The sequence below is a fragment of the Petromyzon marinus genome, chromosome 5, assembly GCF_048934315.1.
Source record: "Petromyzon marinus isolate PM22_M1 ecotype Great Lakes invasive population chromosome 5, UKy_Petmar_22M1.pri1.0, whole genome shotgun sequence".
NCBI classification, from domain to species: domain Eukaryota; kingdom Metazoa; phylum Chordata; class Hyperoartia; order Petromyzontiformes; family Petromyzontidae; genus Petromyzon; species Petromyzon marinus.
The window spans coordinates 2819922-2841806 of NC_133671.1; the positions used below are offsets into that span (position 1 = coordinate 2819922).

Genomic DNA, 21885 nt, shown 5'->3' on the forward strand with positions numbered 1-21885 from the left:
CTTTAGGCCCCATCCCTTTCTATTGAGGCCCCTCCCAATTTCTCTTGAAGCCCCACACCTTCCTCTTGAAGCCTCACATCTTCCTCCTTGAGGCCTCACACCTTCTTCTTGAAGCCCCATACCTTCTTCTTGAGGCCCCACACCTTCTTCTTGAGGCCCCTCACCTTCTTCTTGAAGCCTCACATCTTCCTCCTTGAGGCCTCACATCTTCCTCCTTGAGGCCCCACACCTTCTTCTTGATGACTCACGCCTTCCTCTTGAGGCCCCACACCTTCCTCTTGAGGCCCCACACCTTCCTCTAGAGGCCCCACACCTTCCTCTAGAGGCCCCACACCTTCCTCTTGAGGCCCCACACCTTCCTCTTGAGGCCTCACACCTTCCTCTAGAGGCCTCACACCTTCCTCTTGAGGCCCCACACCTTCCTCTTGAGGCCTCACGCCTTCCTCTTGAGGCCCCACACCTTCCTCTTGAGGCCTCACACCTTCCTCTAGAGGCCCCACACCTTCCTCTTGAGGCCTCACGCCTTCCTCTTGAGGCCCCACACCTTCCTCTTGAGGCCCCACACCTTCCTCTAGAGGCCTCACACCTTCTTCTTGAGGCCCCACACCTTCCTCTAGAGGCCTCACACCTTCCTCTTGAGGCCCCACACCTTCTTCTTGAGGCCTCACACCTTCATCTTGAGGCCTTACACCTTCCTCTTGAGGCCCCACACCTTCCTCTTGAGGCCCCACACCTTCCTCTTGAGGCCCCACACCTTCCTCTTGAGGCCCCACACCTTCCACTTGAGGCCTCACACCTTCCTCTTGAGGCCTCACACCTTCCTCTTGAGGCCTCACACCTTCCTCTTGAGGCCCCACACCTTCTTCTTGAGGCCTCACGCCTTCTTCTTGAGGCCTCACACCTTCCTATTGAGGCCTCACACCTTCCTCTTGAGGCCTCACATCTTCCTCTTGAGGCCGCACACCTTCTTCTTGAGGCCTCACATCTTCCTCCTTGAGGCCTCACACCTTCCTCTTGAGGCCTCACACCTTCCTCTTGAGGCCTCACACCTTCCTCTTGAGGCCTCACACCTTCCTCTTGAGGCCCCACACCTTCCTCTTGAGGCCCCACACCTTCCTCTTGAGGCCCCACACCTACCTCTTGAAGCCTCACATCTTCCTCCTTGAGGCCTCACATCTTCCTCCTTGAGGCCCCACACCTTCTTCTTGAGGCCTCACACCTTCTTTTTGAGACCCCACACCTTCCTCTAGAGGCCTCACACCTTCCTCTTGAGGCCCCACGCCTTCCTCTTGAGGCCGCACACCTTCCTCTTGAGGCCCTACACCTTCCTCTTGAAGCCCCAAACCTTCCTCTTGAGGCCCCACACCTTCCTCTTGAGGCCCCAAACCTTCCTCCTTGAGGCCTCACACCTTCTTCTTGAGGCCTCACACCTTCCTCTTGAGGCCCCACACCTTCTTCTTGAGGCTCCACACCTTCCTCTTGAGGCCTCACACCTTCTTCTTGAGGCCCCACACCTTCCTCTAGAGGCCTCACACCTTCCTCTAGTGGCCTCACACCTTCCTTTTGAGGCCCCACACCTTCCTCTTGAGGCCTCACACCTTCCTCTAGAGGCCTCACACCTTCTTCTTGAGGCCTCACACCTTCCTATTGAGGCCTCACACCTTCCTCTTGAGGCCCCACACCTTCCTCTTGAGGCCTCACATCTTCCTCTTGAGGCCCCACACCTTCTTCTTGAGGCCTCACATCTTCCTCCTTGAGGCCCCACACCTTCTTCTTGAGGCCTCACACCTTCTTCTTGAGGCCTCACACCTTCCTCTTGAGGCCCCACACCTTCCTCTTGAGGCCCCACACCTTCCTCTTGAGGCCCCACACCTTCCTCTTGAGGCCTCACACCTTCTTCTTGAGGCCTCACACCTTCCTCTTGAGGCTCCACACCTTCCTCTTGAGGCCCCACACCTTCCTCTTGAGGCCTCACACCTTCCTCTTGAGGCCCCACACCTTCCTCTTGAGGCCCCACACCTTCGTCTTGAGGCCCCACATCTTCCTCTTGAGGCCTCACACCTTCCTCCTTGAGGCCCCACATCCTCCTCTTGAGGCCTCACACCTTCCTCTAGTGGCCCCACACCTTCCTCCTTGAGGCCCCACACCTTCCTCCTTGAGACTCAACACCTTCCTCTAGAGGTCCTGCCCCCTTTTAGGCCCACAGCATTTGCTTTGGGGTTTGCCTCATTCTCTTTAAACGCCACCATTAATTTAGGCCCCACTCCTTTGAGGCTTTGGACACCGGCTTATTTTGGGCTTGTTTTTTTTATCGTGCCAGTTTTTTGTGTTTCTGTGAGAGAGAGGACGACTCAAGAGTCGCCAGGAGGAGGAACCATAGACAAGTGGGAAGACAACAGCAGCCACGAATGCACTGCCTAACTCTGTGGAGATCTGCACTATCCCTGCTAGAGCTGGTGAAAGCTGTCTGTGATCAGCTCTTTTGTACGTGTTGCAGATCTCTACTGGGGCCCTGGTGAGTTTCCTGCGTGCAGACCATCTCTGTGGTGTCGTACACCACCTCTGCTAGCGCTCGGCGTGCGCTCACCCATAACGGAATCTTCGGGGTGCTGTCTGCTTCTTGCTTAACCCTGCATGCCCACTCCTCAATCTGACTGTGCTGAATTCCACTGCTGGGACTCCAGCGTGTGGCTTCGCACTGCAGTGTATATCACTGTGGTGTTGGCACGGCCGAGGTGCCACACCCCGAATAACTCTGGATTGCCTTTCTTGGACTGTAGATTAATATCTGTTATTGGTTGGTGGTTGTTTTTTTTATCATATATTCGGAATCTACTTTTAATGCCCTCGCACTGGAGATATGGTTATTATTGTTTGACCCAGAAAACTAAATTGTAGTGTTTAATATATATGTGTATTGCTCATAATTATTGTTTTGCTAAATGTTTCCTCGGTGCACAGTGAAGTGCAAAGTTCCTTTCTCGCACATTTAGTGCATGATCTAGTATGAATTGGTCTTAAACAACCTTTTTATTCTGGGTCCTGAAAGTGGAGCTGCGATAGCAACTTTTATAGGCTGGACAAACTTTCAATGCAATGTATTTATTATTACAAATAGAAGCTCCTTACAACATACCCGGCTATTAAAACAGCCAGGTCAACTTGTAAAAAAGATTATTAAACAGATATCTATCCAAACCATGGCCCTTCCTCATTAATAGACATGGATAAACTGCATTAAAGGATTGAATTTTGCCCAATTCAATATTTGTAGTTTGCCCAAGGAAATTGAGATCATCCAGAATTTTATATCAGTAAATCCAGTGGCAGTATTAGGCATCTGCGAAACATGATTTACAAAACACACTGGAGACTCTGAAATTAAGGTTACAATTTACGATGGAGAGATATATAGACCAAGATGGGAGGAATAGTTTATTTTAATGATTCGTTCGAGACAAAAACACTGAATCCGGTGGACTGTGGACCAATTGAGCATGTATCAATAGTTTTCTCTCAAGTTTATCTACCTCCTAAATATGCAACTCATTATGTTACAAATTTAGAAATGTATATATACCTGTTCCTAATATATTATTAAAATGTGATATTGTCTATTCTGAATGGCATCGTACCTTGTAGGCATATATGCGTTCCCTCCATGCCGAACATCGGAAAAAGCAGATGACAAAGCCAATCAGCACCAGAATGGGAAGTTGGGAAACAGAATAGTAGAGGCTTTGATAAGATGGGCATGATAAGAATCACCAGAGCTGCTGATGGTCGTGTGAAGCTGTAGTGTATTTTGCTTCCCAGGAATTAACCCAACTCATGCAGCAGAGGGGGAACAGGTGAATGGCAGGCCATAGAGGAAATAACCCTTGCGTGGGCAAGGAGTGACCCAGCATCTGTTTCTGAAAGATAACTTTACGGACGGTGTCAGGTATCAGCCGTCTCCTAAGAACAGAGCAGAACAGGATGTGCAAGAGAAGACCTATTTAAAAACACAAACACAAAACCTGCTGGCGACCCGAGGTCATATACAGGGAAAAGACAATAATGTCCCTTGCCGTTTCAACGACTGTGAATTAACAAACCCTGGTGTCTGGAAAGTTGAAACTTTCAAAATGACAACCGCCGCATATGAATAATCTTAAACATCATGGTACTAAATGGTAATTTAGGATAGGATGTATTGTTACATGATAATACAGCATAGGGTCAGGAGGTTTTGAATGACTAGTTTGCATGTTTTATTAACACCCACTTATCCATACATAATTGTCATGAGGTCTGGGTTAAGCATATTAAACTTGATAATGAATTATTGAAGTTCCTATTGAACCTAAGGATCATTCAGAACAATATATAATCCTAAGTATGCAATTCTCAATTATGAAAAGTAATGTGTTCAAGGGCTATAACCAGAGCCACGCCCGATCGCGTTTTGTCTCCCCAGTGGCGATCTTTATATGCTGCACCAGGTATTCATTTTAAGGCCGAGTAGCTTTCGTGGGGAAACCAGGTCCAGTTCAGCTAACCGCCACTGTTGGGAGACATGAATACCCAGAGGAGAGGCCGTTTTCACACTTAAACACATGTGCTCGACACACACACACCACATCTAGAGGCCAAATTGTATGAGTCGAGAGACATCACAAGGGGCAATTAAATGGGTCTGTGTTCTCACAAGTGTTGGGATGACCTCTGAAGGAAGGAAATATGGCGCTTATGACATCAGGCCCCAGGATATGTCAAGAGCCAGGACCAAAGTTTAACTAAGGCCAAGCCGATGAATACTCGAGGGGCATGACAGTGGGAGGAGCTTTGGGCTCTAACATGACTTAGAGAATTACTGAAAAAAAGTAGAAATTCCTATATAACAATAGACACAAATTATATTCATCAGTCTTGCAGAGGCAAGCTCTGGGATTGGGCCTCGTAATTTGCTAAGGCAGACTCTTACGTGTCCCTGAAAGTGTTACTTTATATTTTTCTTTACATATTTGATTCCCTTGCAGAGTCAAGGACTCGCAAAGTAGTGTTGCGATAAGTTGCGTGGTCAAGGAAAATTGTCAATAAGTGCCCCTCGTGGCAAGGTGGCTTTATATACGCTGTAGCTCTCCCTCACGCTATTGTGCGAATTAATTATCGATACAATACTGTGCAAAGCGGAGAGGTGTGAGGGAATTGTTGGCATATAGCAACTTCCCCAAGTGGAGACTTGAGGTATACACCAGTATCGAGTGTGCACATAAATATTTCCCAGGCTACAGGCTGGGAAGTTCTAACTGATATTGTACGAGGTGTGAAAAGGCCGGGAGTCTGTCTGAATTGTCAGGCGCAGTCTCCGCCGAGCCGGTGGCCGCCTACACGTCGCTGATCGCCGAGAGTGGGCCTCAACGGGTTCTCGCACGCCAAGCTCCTCTCAAAGACTGCTGGTGACCGACTCACGGCGTGCCAGGTCAAGTGTTGTGGCGTGCAACCACTCTGCTGACGCGCTGCAAGCGCTAGGTCAGCATGGCCGCAGCGTGCTCTAGCTGCAGATCGAGCCTGGTGCACGGACAACCCGTGAACATGCGGCGCAGCAGCTGGCGACTGACTGGCAGCGTGCTGGCTCGAGAGCCGCGAGCGTACTCCAGCTGTGGACCAAGCCTGACAGGCGGACAGCCCCTGAGTGGACAGCGAGCAACGTGGTCACAGCACGCTCCAGCAGTGGTCCAAGCCTACCGATCAACACTCCCTTGTAGGACTGGAGGTATTTTCGGGTACAGAGACGACAGAAGATAAACGCCGACTCTTACATCATGTGACCACCCTGCTCACAGTCGGCGATAACACCTCATACGCGTGTAGTGTAACAGCGCCAGCTGGTGGACAGCAGCGGCAACTGTGGTGGACAGACAGTACACGCGTCGGTGAGCGTGTGCACGGTGCGTGTCGGCAGGGCGGAGGAACCGGGGCAAGGGTCACGGAGGACCCCGTGTGGAAGCCCCTGGAACCTGCTAGCGGGTTCGGGAAGGGAGGCGCGGCCAGGGCGGAGTTAGGCCGCGCTGGTAGCATCAAAGGAGAGCGGAAACTCGAGGCTGCCGGTTCTGGGATTGGATTTGTCTCGTCGCTGCCGTCTTCGCTCGATATTGCGCTGCCAGATAGTTGTAGGCTGTCTCAATCAGCGCCGTCAGTGTTAGACGGCTAGCGTTGTGTATAGGCTAGGATAAGCGACTGTTGAGAGTGTGCAGGCGAGACCGTGAATGTTCTCAATGAAAGGTGCCTCCTGCAAACCTCGTCTCCGTATCACTAACAATACACACGGATCACACATGAACCAACTCACACCACACTACATATCATAACCCGTGAACCTCGCGCATAATTGCCACCCCGATACACACATTCACTCCACGTCATGGATATCTGTACAATATGAGCATTGCAATTTGAGATGTTAACTTGTTTTATTTGAATTGCATAACCTTGCAATTCAAACGTTGATGCTTTCCTAACCATTTGGTAAACATTGTGTTAACACGTATGCTTGCATGAATACTGTTGTTTTGAGGCGTTAGCCTGGTTTTATTTTAAATGGCATAATCTTGATGATACCATGAACCTGTCCATAAAAATGTCTCGCGAGAAACATTACAGTTTCGATATTGATGTTAGAGAACATTCCACGTCGGGTTTTTTGTTGGGTTTTTTGGGGGGGTTTTTCCTGTTCAGTGACGCTCGAGGGCTTGACAGATGGAAACAAACCTTGGGGGCGTTTTCAGCCAACTGAAAACGGCGACTTCCTCCTATTTCTTGTGCACTGCCCTTCACCTACAAGTTCACGTGCACTGGAGATAGTTGTCGTTGCAGATTTGCTGTTCGCTTCAACAGAGGAGACGGTTATAGTCCAGCCTTAGCGTGCGTGGTCATCCAGATTTAACGATGATCATTATACAGATCGTCCTGTGTTGCTGCTTCCTCGCCACCGCGCTGTGCACGGCACCCGGCTTCGAGCTGCGCGTCACCCAACGCGGCTTGGATTACGGTAATAAAACACGTGCGCACTTTACCATTCTACCTCAAGACAAGAGCACACCCTCATTCAACTTCATGGGCTGTGACTACGCGCGTGATTTTGTCGCCAGTTGTCTAAGGAGGGAGGCTTAAGCCGCAACTGGTGATGAAGTCACACACACACACAGTCACTCCAGAAGTTCATAATTATGCAGAATCAAGGCTGTGGAAACCTCAAATCGAATACAAAAACGCATTCAGTTTGGTCCAATTGTAAATTAATAATGAAGTTCAACTTCCGTATCATGATACTGACCATTACACATTTATTTGTCTCTCGGCTTCAAACCAATATATGGTTTGCCTTTATTATTTGATATACGTTAGCATTGCTCAGAATTAAATTCTACATCAGACAAGTGAAACAGTGATGTTGGTTGTACAGACTAGTTGGCATATTTGCGTGTGCGAATACACACGTTGCTCAATGTTGTAGAGATGCATTCACGGTGTTTTTCTCCAGATAAAAACAATAAGTCGGTTTTGTTTACACATCCCGCCAACCTAGCAGCGTTATGGGAATGCGTAATTCCAGCAGCATTGCTTCAACACAAGCAAATGCTGGGCCAGTTTTAACAGTTACGAGTGGAACCCACTCCCATGTTTACGACAGACTGGTGTAGGTACAGTAAATATTAATGAATGTTATATTCTTAGCTCTTTCGGTAAAGTCAACGTGACTTTACCGAAAGAGCTAAGAATATGAATTACTGCAGTCACGAAAGCTTTAAATCATTATTAATGAATGCTTTGATTAACCACGTTTTTTATATTGTGTTTATGATGTTGTTAGTGTCTTTATGCACTAATATCCATTATTTAAATATTTTCAGTACTTTTTTGGGGTGAAAAAGTGTAACTTTCGATGCTATCGGAACGAATTAAGCCTTTAAGCGTTTCCTATACTCGCTTAACGACCAAATAATTTAACGGCCGGTTTCGTGGAGCCAAGCACCGTCGTTAAGATTCAACTATTGTGTCTCATCAGCAGTCAGGCTTGCTTGCTTGCTTGGTGACACTACGAGGGCAGTTGTGATTTTATTTTGGGTGCTTTTTCAATCGGTTCTGCAAATGGTTCCTCGTACGAACATGATACTTCGCTCCTGCAAGCTGATGAAAGTTGGCGTTTCCAGTCGTACCGGTTTCAGACTGTACTTATGGGAGCCAGCAGAAGAGCAGCCTTTAAAGAGGTTTGCGTTCAGATTGAAAGCGATGCAATTTAAACAGTGGGAGGTCGTTAGGCGTGTCAAGTGCTGCGAATGTTTATGTTTATGCATAGGATACGCCTTCCAGTCAGCCTATATTTTTAAGGCCACAGTGTTATTGATGAATGTGTTGAGTTGTTTTTTTGTTCGAGACAGCGTCGGCTTATCGTCAAGCCCGCAGACTTTCGCTGGTGTTCGTAAATTCTGGTTTTCAGTTTGAAATTCCCACTTGTGAACGTGTTGCCTTCCGTGGTGTTGAGAGCTCAGTGCGATGTAACGCCGACGAACTGATTGGTGGAAGAGAGTGGCGCGTTTTCGCAGACATTGTTTGTGCACGGGTAATTGCCTCTGCTGTGCCGCATAAAATAACACCACATTGGTCAATAACACTGCAGTAATAATATCAATGGTGATTGGATGAAACACCTTTCATAATGAAATCGCAAAGCATTATAGACGCACGCACACACTCCTCACACAACTCCGATTTGCACGGTTGGCTAAGTACGGTGCGAAAGAACGTAAAATACACACGCAAACACAGACTCACAGGAGCGGGCGCATGTGCATCTCGTCTCACCGGCAGCGCAGAAACAGGTCCCTGCAGGGTGGGCTGGTAGGAACATTGGAATTTTGCGCAATTTTATGACATTGTTACGTAAAATTGTGCAAATTGAGAGCGTCTTCCCACCTTTTTGCCCTCAAAATCGTTGAGGGTTCTTCGGACAAATTAACCTCTGTAGAGGAATGGAATGGTGAAATCCTTATTGACTGAAATCTGCTCATTTTGGAGCAATGTATCATAAAATCGTTAAGGGCTGGGCCGAAAAATTACAACAATTGCATTTTAAAATGAGGAATTGTTTCCCGGTATACGGTAGTATGGTGCTTTTGATTTCCCGGTATACGGTAGTATGGAGCTTTTGAAAGGGGACGGACGGACGGACACATTAATCTATTGCCGGCTGGTACACTCAGTTTACAACTTCGTTCCTACCAGTAAAACATCTAATTTCAAACTTGATTTGGAGCTTTCGTGACTGCGGGAATTCCTCTTTGGTTATTTCGGTAAAGTCACGTAGAAAGAAAAAATAAATTAAATAATAGCATACGACGTTTAGATTGCAAGACAAGCAATCATCATCGGGTACAAATGAAAGAGAAAACAAACCTCGTGAACTTAGAAATATAATGCAATACAACACAGAGAGTCGGCTAACATAACAGTCAACACCATACCTGGTTGATTACGTTCTTCCAAAGATTGCTAAATTTGAGAGAGAGATCAAACACAGACACGGAGACACAAAAAGACAAAGATCAACGCATCTGTTTCGAGGCCTTAAAAAAAGAGAGAGGGGGGCAGAGAGAGAGAGGGGGGGGGGTAGAGAAATTAACACGGTATGTTACACCTTTACACTGCTTCTTAGCCACAGATGCATCCTTGTCACTTCAAACATACTTAGGAGGCATGATATGAGAAAAGACGGATGATGCAGTCAGCAATGTGTGGGTTGAGGTGACGCTAATCGGGTAGTGCTATTGATAAAGTGATGACGTATTTGCGAAACAACGTAAAAGGGGTACACATAAATCGAGGTATGACTGTACAGGTTTGTCTCGCTTAAAGTGCGACATACGTTCCGCGAACATTGCTCGGTAATCGAAAACTCGTAAAACAATCATCGTTTTCCCTTTGACTCCGATGTGAAAATCTGACATAAATCTCAGACCCAACATGAGAAATTCACATTGAATTGTTATAATAATGTAATAACACGTAAAATATAACACCACACATGAATAACCACAGTGCTTGCAGGGGCATGGCATATATGTCATTTGAAGGGTATATGTTAGTGGGTTGAGGGAGCAGCAGGGGCCATGCAGGAACCACTGGTTCAAATATCACTCGCTGGGAATCTAACCAGGGTTGCTGGGTTCATAGCCACGATGCGAGATGGAGCGCGACTTGCTGTTCTCATTGGCGCCTGCAATTAGCAACGCCACTCACCTCTCCCGACAATCGCAAATTAAAGTGCCATCACGACGAAGCGCGCAGGCAAACAGCACGGCACAGCGAGTAAACGAACAGCTGCGGGCCGACGTGCGCCCCCTGCCGCCACGGGATGCATGGCGATCGGCCTCCACTCACTAAGCCACACATGGGTCTGAATTCAAATTGCTCGTTTTAGGAAAATCTCGTGGAAATAACGCTTATTCAGTGAGACTCGCCTGTACACAACACAAAAATAATTATCCGTGTCGTTGGGGAGACTACGTCATGCAATAAAAACAGACATTGCACTTCCATCACAATCATATCTGTCCCTCAACATCAACAATAACTGATCTTTTTTTAATTTACAGCTAAAGAAGTAGCAGTTAACAACTTGCTTCAGAAGATTCATGGCCAAAGGATTCCAGACCGCAGCGGCCCTGATTACACCCTCACTGGGTGAGCTTATCATTGTGTTGTCACATTGATGTATTCTAATGGTTCTGTGTGTGTGTAAGTGGGGGGAGCGGTAGGATCGCAGTTAACGCACTATGATAGGAATCCGGCCACCCAAGTTCGATTCTTGTTCAAGGCCAACACCATTGACGATTGTCTGAACCAGTTCTGGGCCTCCCCTAGGTCAACTCAGCCTCAAATGAGTACCTGATGTTATGTGTAAACATTGCCACCAGGGAGACAAGGTGACTGGGCATAGTGCTGGCCACCCACCCCCCTCGTGAGCCACGCCAGCCTTCATAGGTGCTTGCGAACAGCATATACTCCAAAAGTCTGTTCAGGCTATATGGGGGGATCTTTCTTTTTGTGTCAGTATGTAAGTGGCACAGGATTTATGTGTGTGTAGGCCGTTGTGCTGGTGGTGTGTGTGCGAGTGTGGGGGTGTATGTGCAGTCGTAATATTGGTAGGAGTGAGGGGGTGGTAACCCCTCAACCTGGCACTATTTCTCCCAAATACCACCGTGGAAACACCCAACTAAGCTCGTGCATTGATGACGCTTTTTGAACCCCCCCTTTGGGGTTCCTACAGAAGCAGGAAACTCCTGCTCTCGGCAAGGGTGTGAATATTCGAAGGCTCGCTGCATAGGCTGCCATTACTTTTATGGGGAGATTGACCAGTACCACTTAGACATTAAAAACTCTTTTCTTTTTAACTGCTTTTTGTGTTTAGTTTGTTGCCCTTCCCCCGCACCTCCAGTTAGCATGGTTGGCTACGTACGGTGGGAAACAAGTTCAATATACATACATACAGCCCTTTGTAGAATACAAGAGGTCCGGTGGGCTGGTTGTGGCTCCAGTCAATATGAAGGGTGTACATTCCTCCACTCGGGGGCAGGAAACGTTCAAGCAAAAAGAAGGTGCATTGCTTTTAAACAAAAGAATGGAGGGGGTGTGGGAGCATAGAGGCTACTGTGGACTGACCACCCTTTCAACAAGTGGCGAGGATTGGTGGAGGTGTTGGCTTGCGCCCTTATCGAAGATAAACATTATTGTAGGGTCACAGACAAGGCCAATGAGTCAGATACCTTCTATAACCTCTTGTATCAGGTGCTGACTAAAGTAGTCCCTTGGAATAAAGTAATTGTGTTGGATGACTTTAATGCATGAGTGGATCATGATGTAGACACCTGGGCCGGACTGTTTGGAAGGCATGGAACAGATCAGCTAAGTAATAATGGTAGGAGGCTGCTAGACTTATGTGCAGGCCCATAGGCTTGTAATCACAAACACGATGTTTCGACATCGGCGCATCCCCACAACATCATGGATGCATTTCGAGTCCAAGCAAGAACATCTGCTGGACTTCATAGTGACAGAACAGCGGATGTACCCTCATGTCCTTGACACCAGGATCTACAGTGAAGCTGATTTGCACACATTACATCAGTTTGCCAATTATACCACTGTAGCGGTGTGCTTCTTCCTATAAGGACCCCATTCAAGCCCACAGTGGCTTAGTCTCAGCTACGTAGCTGATGAATGTTTCAGGTACAATGTCATCATTGCTTGCAGCTGGGGTTGGCATCACGCCCCCCCCCCCCCCTCCTCCACATGCCGAGGTGAAATGCGTGAAGTTCAGGACTGTGGCTCATGAAGCTACTATGGCAGCATTGGATACACAGTCCAAACCTTCCCAGAGGCCCTGGCTGACAGATGAGGTATACCAGCTGGCTGAAAGAAAGCAACAGACCCACTCCCATAATCTACAACATCCAACGATGGAGAATGAGGTTACCTCCGCCTCCGCTCGTCGGTTTGGTGAACCTTGTGGCACTGCAAGGATGAGTGGTGGTCACGGATTGCTGAGGAGATCTGCCCCAGTAGCCCACGATCACAAATCACTCTTTAATTACATAAAAAAGTAACTTGCAGTGCCACACCAATCACTATCCTTTAGGAAAATGGTGATCGTATTTTTGACCCCCGGGAACAGATCTATATGGTTTCAGAGAATTTACTTGAGGTTTTGGGGGAGGGGAAATCCCTCAGCCCAGATAACAGCATGGGGAAAGGTAGGGATGGCCCTGCTTGGACTGCCATGCCTTAAATATTGGAAGAAGTAGCCGCCCCCGTGAGTGGCTGGATGAAGTGCCATCTGCTGACGAATTAAGAAGTTATGAAAGGCAATGGGCACAGCACAGGCTAGAGAAGAGGTGGACTGATGTGGTACAAGAGGATGTGGAGCTTTTTAGACTTCCTAATTACTGGTACCATTGTTGTCAAGATCGGCCTCCATGGAGGAGGTTTGTGAAGGACGCTAGTGGCCAGTTGGAGGCAATCGCCCTCCAACAACAGTGGCAGGCAAATCAGCAACGCTCACAATGAGCGGAGCACCCGGCGGCTAAAATACATTAAGTTGGTATAGGTGGTGAAACTGCTAGTTATCTCAGTCTACCCATGGCACGTGGGCCTATCCCGTGATCTTCTGGTAGTGAGCCTTCGACACTTCACGTGGCGTCAAAGTGCCCCTAGCCTGGGAGAAGCACTGTGGTGATGTCACCACCACTTTGTGGTGAATGACAGTTGTTATTGTTGTGGGGAGACAAAGGCAGCCGAGCGTATGCTGGCCACTCACCCCTAGTGTGTCGATGTCAGCCTTCATAGGTGCTTGCAAACAGCTCTTGTCCCATAAGTCTGTTATGACTATAGGGGATATCTTCATAAATGTGTAATGAGAGAGCGCCATCGAGTGGGCGCCAAGGGGTAACTGCACAAGCACGATTGGGTAACCGGTATCCAATCCTGAGCGTGGATTATATCTGGGCCATAGGTAACGGGCAGAGTCAGAGAGAACGTTCGGGAACCATCGGGAAGGTTCCACGAGGGAGCGTGGCTAGAGGCGGAGCCTAGCTCCGCCAGGAGCAATATAAGCAGAGGCAGGGGAGGACTCGTGGTCGGTGTGGGAAGCCTCGAGTCCGGACCGTGTCGCTGCTCAGCCTCTCTTCACCATCAACCACGTGGCGGATCCACAGCGAAGCTCGCCTCTTCTCCCGGGCACGTCGCCAGCCAGCGGCAGGATTGGAGAGAGAGGGAGGCGAACCTCGATGGCGGGAAGGAGAGAATGCCTCGTCCACGGCAGTGATGAAAAGGGGAAATACTCGGAGAGAGATGGAGTGGAGCTGTGCAGAAATTCAGTTACTAAAAAGACACCATTAGAGAGTCGTCGTGGAAGTCGTTGATTACAAATGTTTGAGTTTTAATGCACTAGTTGGCCTGTCACTGCTATCTGTGGAATTCCATTTTTGCTATCTGCTGCACTTATTTGATCCTATGCTTTAATTTCCTTAAATCAAAAATATAAGTTCACGGTTGAAGCCCTCCTTTATACGTGAAATTGTCTCTTTTTAAGTCGCTTTAATTTTTTTAGTTTTGTGTTTTTTGGGCTTCCTGTTTTAAATAGAAGTCAATTATTTGGTTTCCTCTTTAGGTGCCACCCCTTCCTCTTGAGGCCCCACCTCATTCTTGTTTAGACCACGCCCCTTCCTCTTTTCTGTATATGTTATTTTATATATACTGAGCATCTGTGAAAATAAATTCATAGCTCATTGGATTCCTTCAGTTTAAATAAATATTATAATTTTGAATCTCTTTATTACCCATTCCTTCATGTTTAGGCCTTGCCTTCTTCCTGCTTAGGCCCCATCCCCTTCCTATTTAGCCCCCGTACCTTCCTCTTTAGATCCCAAGTCTGTGACTAGGCCCCACACATTTCTGTTTAGGCTTTGCTCCTTCCTGAGGACACAGGCTTGGGCTTGTTTTTGAAGGCAGTGTAACAGCTTGAGTGGGTAACATCAGAGAAACCTTTAATAAAACTTGCGGGGGGGGAGTCTATGAAAATGAGACAGATATCCAAGAAACGGAGACGAAAACCCACAAATCTGAGGCACAGAAACATTTACCTGTCACACAGGCAAGGTAATTCTACTTTTATCCAAATAACTCTCATGGGGGTTACTAAATAAGTCTGCATAGCAGTAATAGGTTAATATCCACCACCACTTAGAACTAAGTAATAAATAACCTTGGATAGTTGTAATGAGTGTACCAATTTCTTCTCAAAGAAAGGATGTGAGTAAAGACAACACTTTTGGGGCTGACCCGAAGATAATACCTCAACCATCGGCAGCTGCAATCATTAGGGGTGAATGTGTTTATTATCCACAGCAATAAAACAGCTGCAAAAAACATGAGACACTCAACATTATGAGAAGCCGTGAGTCTCAAAGGCAATGCTGGAGACTGTTCTGCATGGGTTTCCCCTAAGTTCTCCTGACCACCCCCCCCCCCCCCCATAACAAAAACCCACACAATGTCAATCTGTTACATTTTGAAGAACAAAAATGAAAAATGACCCACAAATGTCTCACATATCAATCATCGCCCCTACTGCCAGGCGAATGCCCATCCCTGAGCCATCTGCACAGGTACATCTGCCACTGGGGGGGACCTGCGGGGCGCTATATTAACGCAATTACTTAATTCTATATTGAATGCGAACCCCTACATGTTAAATTCACCTGCTCTGCCTGTCCCCTTGTGTGTGTGTGCTTCTTGCAGAATGTACATCACCAACTGCCAGCTGCCCCACACAGCTCTGGGGCTCCTTCCGGGATCTGGCTTCAAGTTCAGCTTCACCGACGCCTATGCATCTGTGTTTGGGCATTGGCACTATGATTTACACTTCGTGTATGTGTTCTATGCTGCGCAGATTCATATCAACATTATTCACGTATACATTATGGGCGGTAGCGTGGCTCCTCACTGCAATTAGGGCGTTGGTTCAATTCCATACTCAAGCTCCTTTTTGCATGGGATTTATATGCTGTCCTCGTGTTTTGTATGGTTTTTCTCTCCGGTTTCCTCCCATAGCTAAAATAACACACATTATAGGTATTAGTCAAAACATCTCAATGTTGGAAAAAATGCGAGCAAATTCTGGAATTGGGTTAACACACAGCAACATCACCTCCTACTAGAAAACCTGCCAGGACCTGCTGGAAAAGATTGTTGAGACTTAGTGAGGCTCTTCTGAGCACACATAAAATGAAACGAACTCCCAGATGCACTCAACTGTGCCACCAACTCATTTAAATATTTAAGCAACATTTGCCAGTGTTAGAGATGGAATGTATTCTACATGAACTGGAGGTGTGCAATTTAATAACATTTTTTCTGGGTATTATATAAATACACTGTGTAAGTTATAGATTTAAAGGTTTGTATGTCATTACGTGTTTTCTGAGTGTCACTTGACACAATGGACACCCTTGCAAACGCGATGGCCCATCCCAAGGGATTTTAACGGTGAAATATTTAAAATGAATAAAATTAAACCAGTTAACAAAATTAATCTCTATTTTCTTGAATAAAGCATGACAATTTATATTTGCTTAGTTTCCTAGGCAAATATAAATGTAATTGCCAGTCACAATCAACGGGTTATTCGATCATGTGCATGACTGTACCAATGACGTCATGGCATCTACTTCAGGACCCAGATCAAATAGAGCTTCAACTCGAGATCTGAGGGGATAACCTGATGATGCTGAATGCAATCCCCAGTGAAACGGCGTGGCCATTTAAATGGTCTAAGATTACTCTCCAGCGACAACGGTGGTGCTAAAGCAGTGGTCGATTTGGCACGTTTGTTCACGTGACACTTTTATTCAGAATCAGAATATACTGGAGGAATCCGATGAGCTGTAAAGTGTTTTTTTTTCACAGATGTCCAGTAGGGGCGGGTAAGAACTTTACAACAACAAACAATACAAAAACATGATAGTATTTCAAAGTACTAGAAAGGTAAACAAATCACTCAAACACATACAAACAGAACAAAATCATTCCCATCCTACCAGACAAAGCCCACTGAGGTGTGACTTATTTTCCAGAAGCGATCTGGCCACAAATGGTAGCTCAAGAAAGTGGTCCATCATTTGGACATTTATAGCAGCAAAATAATCTAAATAATTTAAATGCTGTGTCAGGTGTATTAGGGTTTACGTCACATTTGTTTACACAACATAACCCAAAAACTAAATTATGAATCAGTATTAGGATTGTAAAGAATTATGTATAAAGTGTGCACATTTTCAGATTCAAGTGAGATTGTAATGCTTTTTCAGTTTGCAATATTGTATTTCTCTAACATCTCCATAGAGTTCTACAGATCCATGTTGGTGAAAGTTTGTTTTACAAAGCAGGTGTACTGCAGTAAATAGTGTGTAAGAGTAAGGAGGGTGGCAGATGACGATGAGGAAGTTCGCGATAGAAATACCATTCTAGTTGTGGGAACCTGTATATATGTGTTTTAACAGCGTTGCTGAGCACATACCCAAAGGGCCAAACATTAAGCACCCAACAATAAACAATACTAATAAATAGATGAATCAACACGCGTTTTTAACTGAAGGACGGGAGAAGATTGGAGATAATTCCAAAGTTGAGCAGTGCAAGGGAAGAAGCAGAAAGAGAAGTGAGGGGACCGGAAGCATGGTGGTTGAGGAGGTGGTTCAGTGGGTAAGTGAATTAGTGAGTGAAAAGGTGACTGAGCGATTGGTTGAGTGAGTGTATTCTTGTGACAGTGTGGTAGTTGAACATAGTATGGATGGAATGAAATGGATAACCTGATAGACAGAGTCCTCGACATGGGTGGATGAATCACATGATATAGTCATGACACCGGTAACAATGATAGGAAAAATCGCAGTGTGATGAGGAGGGAAATGGCTGCCGGTACATTATAAAGACATTGATACATGCATTTTTTTGTGTTGCGAGACTGCAGGAGTGACAGTGGCACATTCGACGCAACAATAAGTGGCATGGCACTGACTTTAGGGGTGCACGTGACGAGTGACGCAGCAGGGCGGCCAGCTGTCAGTGAGAACGGATGCAACTGCTGGATTCCCAATATCGACATCACGCTTCATGGAGGAGCAAGGTCTGAATCACGAGTGCGGCACCCCTTTTGTCAATCCACTGCTGGTTGAGGGCCTCCCAATGCTGCACGGGGTGTGGCGGTTATTGGTCCATACTGCACCATTCTGATCAGTGCGGGGCTGGTGAAGGTGGTGAGCAGAGACGCGGCAGCGTAGGACAGTCGGCATCGCTGCATTTGAGCATTTCCCTCGACTTTGTTTGTTTCAGTCACCATAGCCCAATTGGAAAAGTGTTTCTTTTCGGTCCACAGTTTTGCTTGTGCTGAACCAATGCTGCTGAAAAACTTCATCCCCAGAAGGCCGTTTGGCCAATGGAATGTGTAAAAAAATACGTATAGATTTTATGTGGAGGGACAGACATTGGAAAAAGGATATTGTCTGCTCATTTGTACTGAATTGTCTTTTCTGTGTTTGCTTTGCGTTTCTGCAAAGAAGGGCCATTGCCTGCAACGCCACCTCTTATATAGTTTCCTTTTAAAGCCACAGTTGGCATTGACGAACATTTTGGGCTTTGTTAATAGCGCCTGTGCACCACTGCCAACGCAGCATCACCAAATCCTCTGCCCATACATACATGGATACCATACCCCAATGCAGGACCCTCCTAAACGAGGGTATTGGGAATCGTTGAGGCTTTTGTGGATAGGTCACATCACCATCAGCATCAGCCGCAGAACCAATATGCTGTGCGGGTTGTGGGAGGTTATTTGTCAATATACTTCACTATGATAATCAAGTGCGGGCTGGTGAAGGTGAGCAGCACACACGTTGCAATATCAGGAGCTGCAGTGAATTTGAATGGAATTGTCACCCTGGGCTCCATTGCAAATGGGACATGCCATCTCAAAGGATTTTCCGAGCTGAATTAAATGTTCTTGAAAAATAATACATTTTAAGGATTATCTAAAAAGGAGATTTTTTTCGCAGCTGGCTGTACAACCTCCTTGTTCCGCTCGTGGAAAACGGCATCAAAGATAACCTGCAAGATCAGGTTTGGGTATTTATAGTCTACACCTTTCACTCACACATCAGCAACAAGTGTTTTCTATTTACGATTATTCACGTTATCATATATGCAAACATACATGAGTGCATAAATACACAATTTGACCTAATATATTGCATTTCAGTTAACCTTTCAGTTACAGATTTAGAATCTTTAACGACTTGGAATTTAACTTTTAATCACATACTGAACTGATATAAAGCGTCGGCTATAAACCTAATTGAATGTCTGGTGTTGGGGCTGATGCCTTAGTTACAGCATTGCAGCTGGACCTGTAGTTATACTTACCCACGACACAAAGTAGCCGTGAATCAGTGGGGATCCTTGGGTCATGGGGATATCTAGGCTGCCCTGATTCCCATGGACAAGACTGAAAAATGCGAGGGTGCTCGATACAGAGGAGTGGTATTGCTTTGATTCTGTAGGTTAGCCTGGTTGGAGGGATGAATGCAGATTGAACAGCACACATAGATGGGAATTGCATTGACTAAAGCGCTCAGTGTCGTGCAGGCCGCCAGCTCATAAAAACACCGCATGTGTGAGACATTGTGTCGTTTTAGACAACGCACAAAGTTAAGAAAATGTGGCTAGCCAGCCGGTTCTTTCAGCTGGTGGTCTGATTAAAGCCGAGATATTTTGTATAGGTGATTCTGCACACCTGTGCATATTGTTAAATAAACTGTGTTCCGACCAGCACTAATTGTTCTGTTGTGAAGGGTTTTCTCGTTGCAGATTTTAATCACAGATCAGTATTGAGGAGTGTTAGGATTGTTTATTTTTTCTTCCTCAGCACCTTAGTAACTATGTAGTTTAGGGTCATTGTACTCAGGATGGTCTCGTAACTATATATTAGTCTTTATTAAACAACTTCAGTAGCAACAACGAAGCCAACCTTACAGCAACAGTAACCATTCTCTTCCTCAACTGTCTCACCCCCTGTTAATGTTACACGTACGTGCGCGTTTTCTACACTCGTCATGTCCTGAAAATTAAATCGGCCTCGATTTAGAGTAAATGAAGAACTGTCATTTACAAACAATAACAGAAACAATATGGATGTTAAAAATCAGCTAAACCACTCTCGGGCCATAATGTTCACAATTTCTCCGAGAACATTGGCGTCAAATTATTAGCGACGGACTACGCTGACGCCGCTGCCATCTATGTAATGATGGAGAGGTTGAATTATCTGACGTAATGTCTGTAGAAATCAAAACATTAGCACTGCCCATGTCGATCTGATGCTGTCACGATGGCAATTCGGGTGACATCTCCACCTCACTGGAGCCTGTCATTCTCATCCTCTCATCGATGATGCCACAACTTAAGTTTAGACACGTGGCGTAGCGACGTGTACTTTCAGTTGGCTTCTTGATCCAATTTCTCAACACGATACGTGTCAAAAGGTTGCACCTTATTGACTACCGATTGTATCTTGAGCTTGGGGTGCATGCGTGTCAGTATTATGGTGTGCGTCGGCTCCCATTACATGAAAATTACATCGCTCATGGTGAACTTCATGTTACCATAGGTTATCTTTATATACCACCGCTTCTGTTCTATTCGTTCATGTGCAACTGCTTGAAGTTCAGCTGGTGGTTGCCAAGGCCTGACGTCACCCATGTCTGTCTGCACACGGAGGACTCCATCGTCAAAACGAGCTGTCTAACCACGGACGAGTTGGAAGGAGCTCTCCCTTGTCGTTCTGTTGACAGCACAATTTAGATTGCATTCAATGATCTTCATATTGTCATCCAATCATTGATCAGCTTTCCTCCGGCTCAGGGTCACGATGAGAGGCGCCACCCATTCTCTCAATATGCTCCACTTGTCCATTGTGTTGTGGGTGTTTGGTCAAGTTGAGAGTATGCTTGGTGCCATGCGCTGATCAGAACTCGATTAACTCCCTTAATGTGACACACGAACCTGGATCAGTATGCGGCCCTCCTGAGCTTTCAGAAACACACGACCCCAAATTCCCACATCACTCGGATCCATGCCTACGGTAAACGTAAGCGAAATATCGGGGTATGGCAAGGCGGGAAGCATCTATGAGGTGCGAGCGCAGCCACATGAAGTCAGTCTCTTTTGCCGGGCCCCAATGAGACCTTTGATTATTTGCGGTCAATTCATAAGAGGGCTAAGCAATGGTGGCAAAAGTAAGCATTACGTGGTAAGAGTGGGACACGAAGCACGAGGACCTGCATAATTCTGGGGCTGTAAAAACAGTGGCCCATCTTCATAGGGTCCGTGGCTACTCCTGATTCAATGACCAAGTGACCCCAAGTAGCATACAGATGACTGCACTAGGTGGCCCTTGGAAGGAATCAACTTTCATTTTGGAATTTCTAAAATTGGGAAAGGATTTCACTTATTCACAAGTATATTCATATTCTTTGGGTCTTTCGGTAAAGTCACGTAGATAGGTTTGAAGAAAAACGACGACGTTTCGATCGCAACACAAGCGTTCGTCATCAGGAAGAAAAAAGAGGGGGACAGCTGCTGAGGCAGACTGTTTTAAAGGTTTAATATAGGTGTAGCCCAAGTGGGCGGGACTAGTGATGTTAATGTGAGAAATTAGCATGTAAATGTAAGATCGAGAGCAGCAATGTGGAGCTCCGCGAGCGAGGTGACTGTGTTAGTGTGGGAAATTTAACTTTTAAAATGTAAAATCAGGGAGCCGAAAATAACAACTGACATCGGAAAGTGGTAGGATGGGAACATCACAGCCAGTTATGACTTAAACTGGTTGATAACGTCCTTCCAATGATTGCTCAGTTTATACCCATCTTCGCGATTCAAGTTGTGTCTGTATATGTGGATGGCTTCATGAACGAATCTTTGTTGATAGCCAGTGGGTTTGCAAAGTCACTTCGTCTTAGAGAAATACATTTCCTGTGAGCCCACCGCATTAAACAATGATCAGCCACGGCCGAGGTATTGGTCCTACCGTGTTTCAGATCTGCCCTATGTTCACGAACACGGTCCGAGACATGTCGCTTAGTTTCCCCAATGTAACTACTACCGCAGACACAGCTTGGTTTGACGAACGCCGGGGTATTGCATGTCTGGGATTACATCCTTCACAGATGGGATGAGATCACGAATCTTATGTACTGTGTTAAATCGAACCTGGATCTTGTGTTAGCTCATGAT

General features: G+C 46.2%; 1 protein-coding gene across 1 annotated transcript in view; it reads left to right on the forward strand.

Moving 5' to 3' along the window:
• Positions 1–6675: 6675 nt before the first annotated feature.
• Positions 6676–21885, forward strand: part of LOC116938939 (bactericidal permeability-increasing protein-like) — a 38650-nt gene continuing 23440 nt past the window's right edge. The window contains exons 1-5 of the mRNA XM_032946691.2: positions 6676–7033; positions 10638–10725; positions 15340–15468; positions 17570–17725; positions 18651–18714. Coding sequence (XP_032802582.2) covers positions 6931–7033; positions 10638–10725; positions 15340–15468; positions 17570–17725; positions 18651–18714 — 540 coding nt within the window. The 5' untranslated portion in view covers positions 6676–6930. The remainder of the gene's footprint in view (positions 7034–10637; positions 10726–15339; positions 15469–17569; positions 17726–18650; positions 18715–21885) is intronic.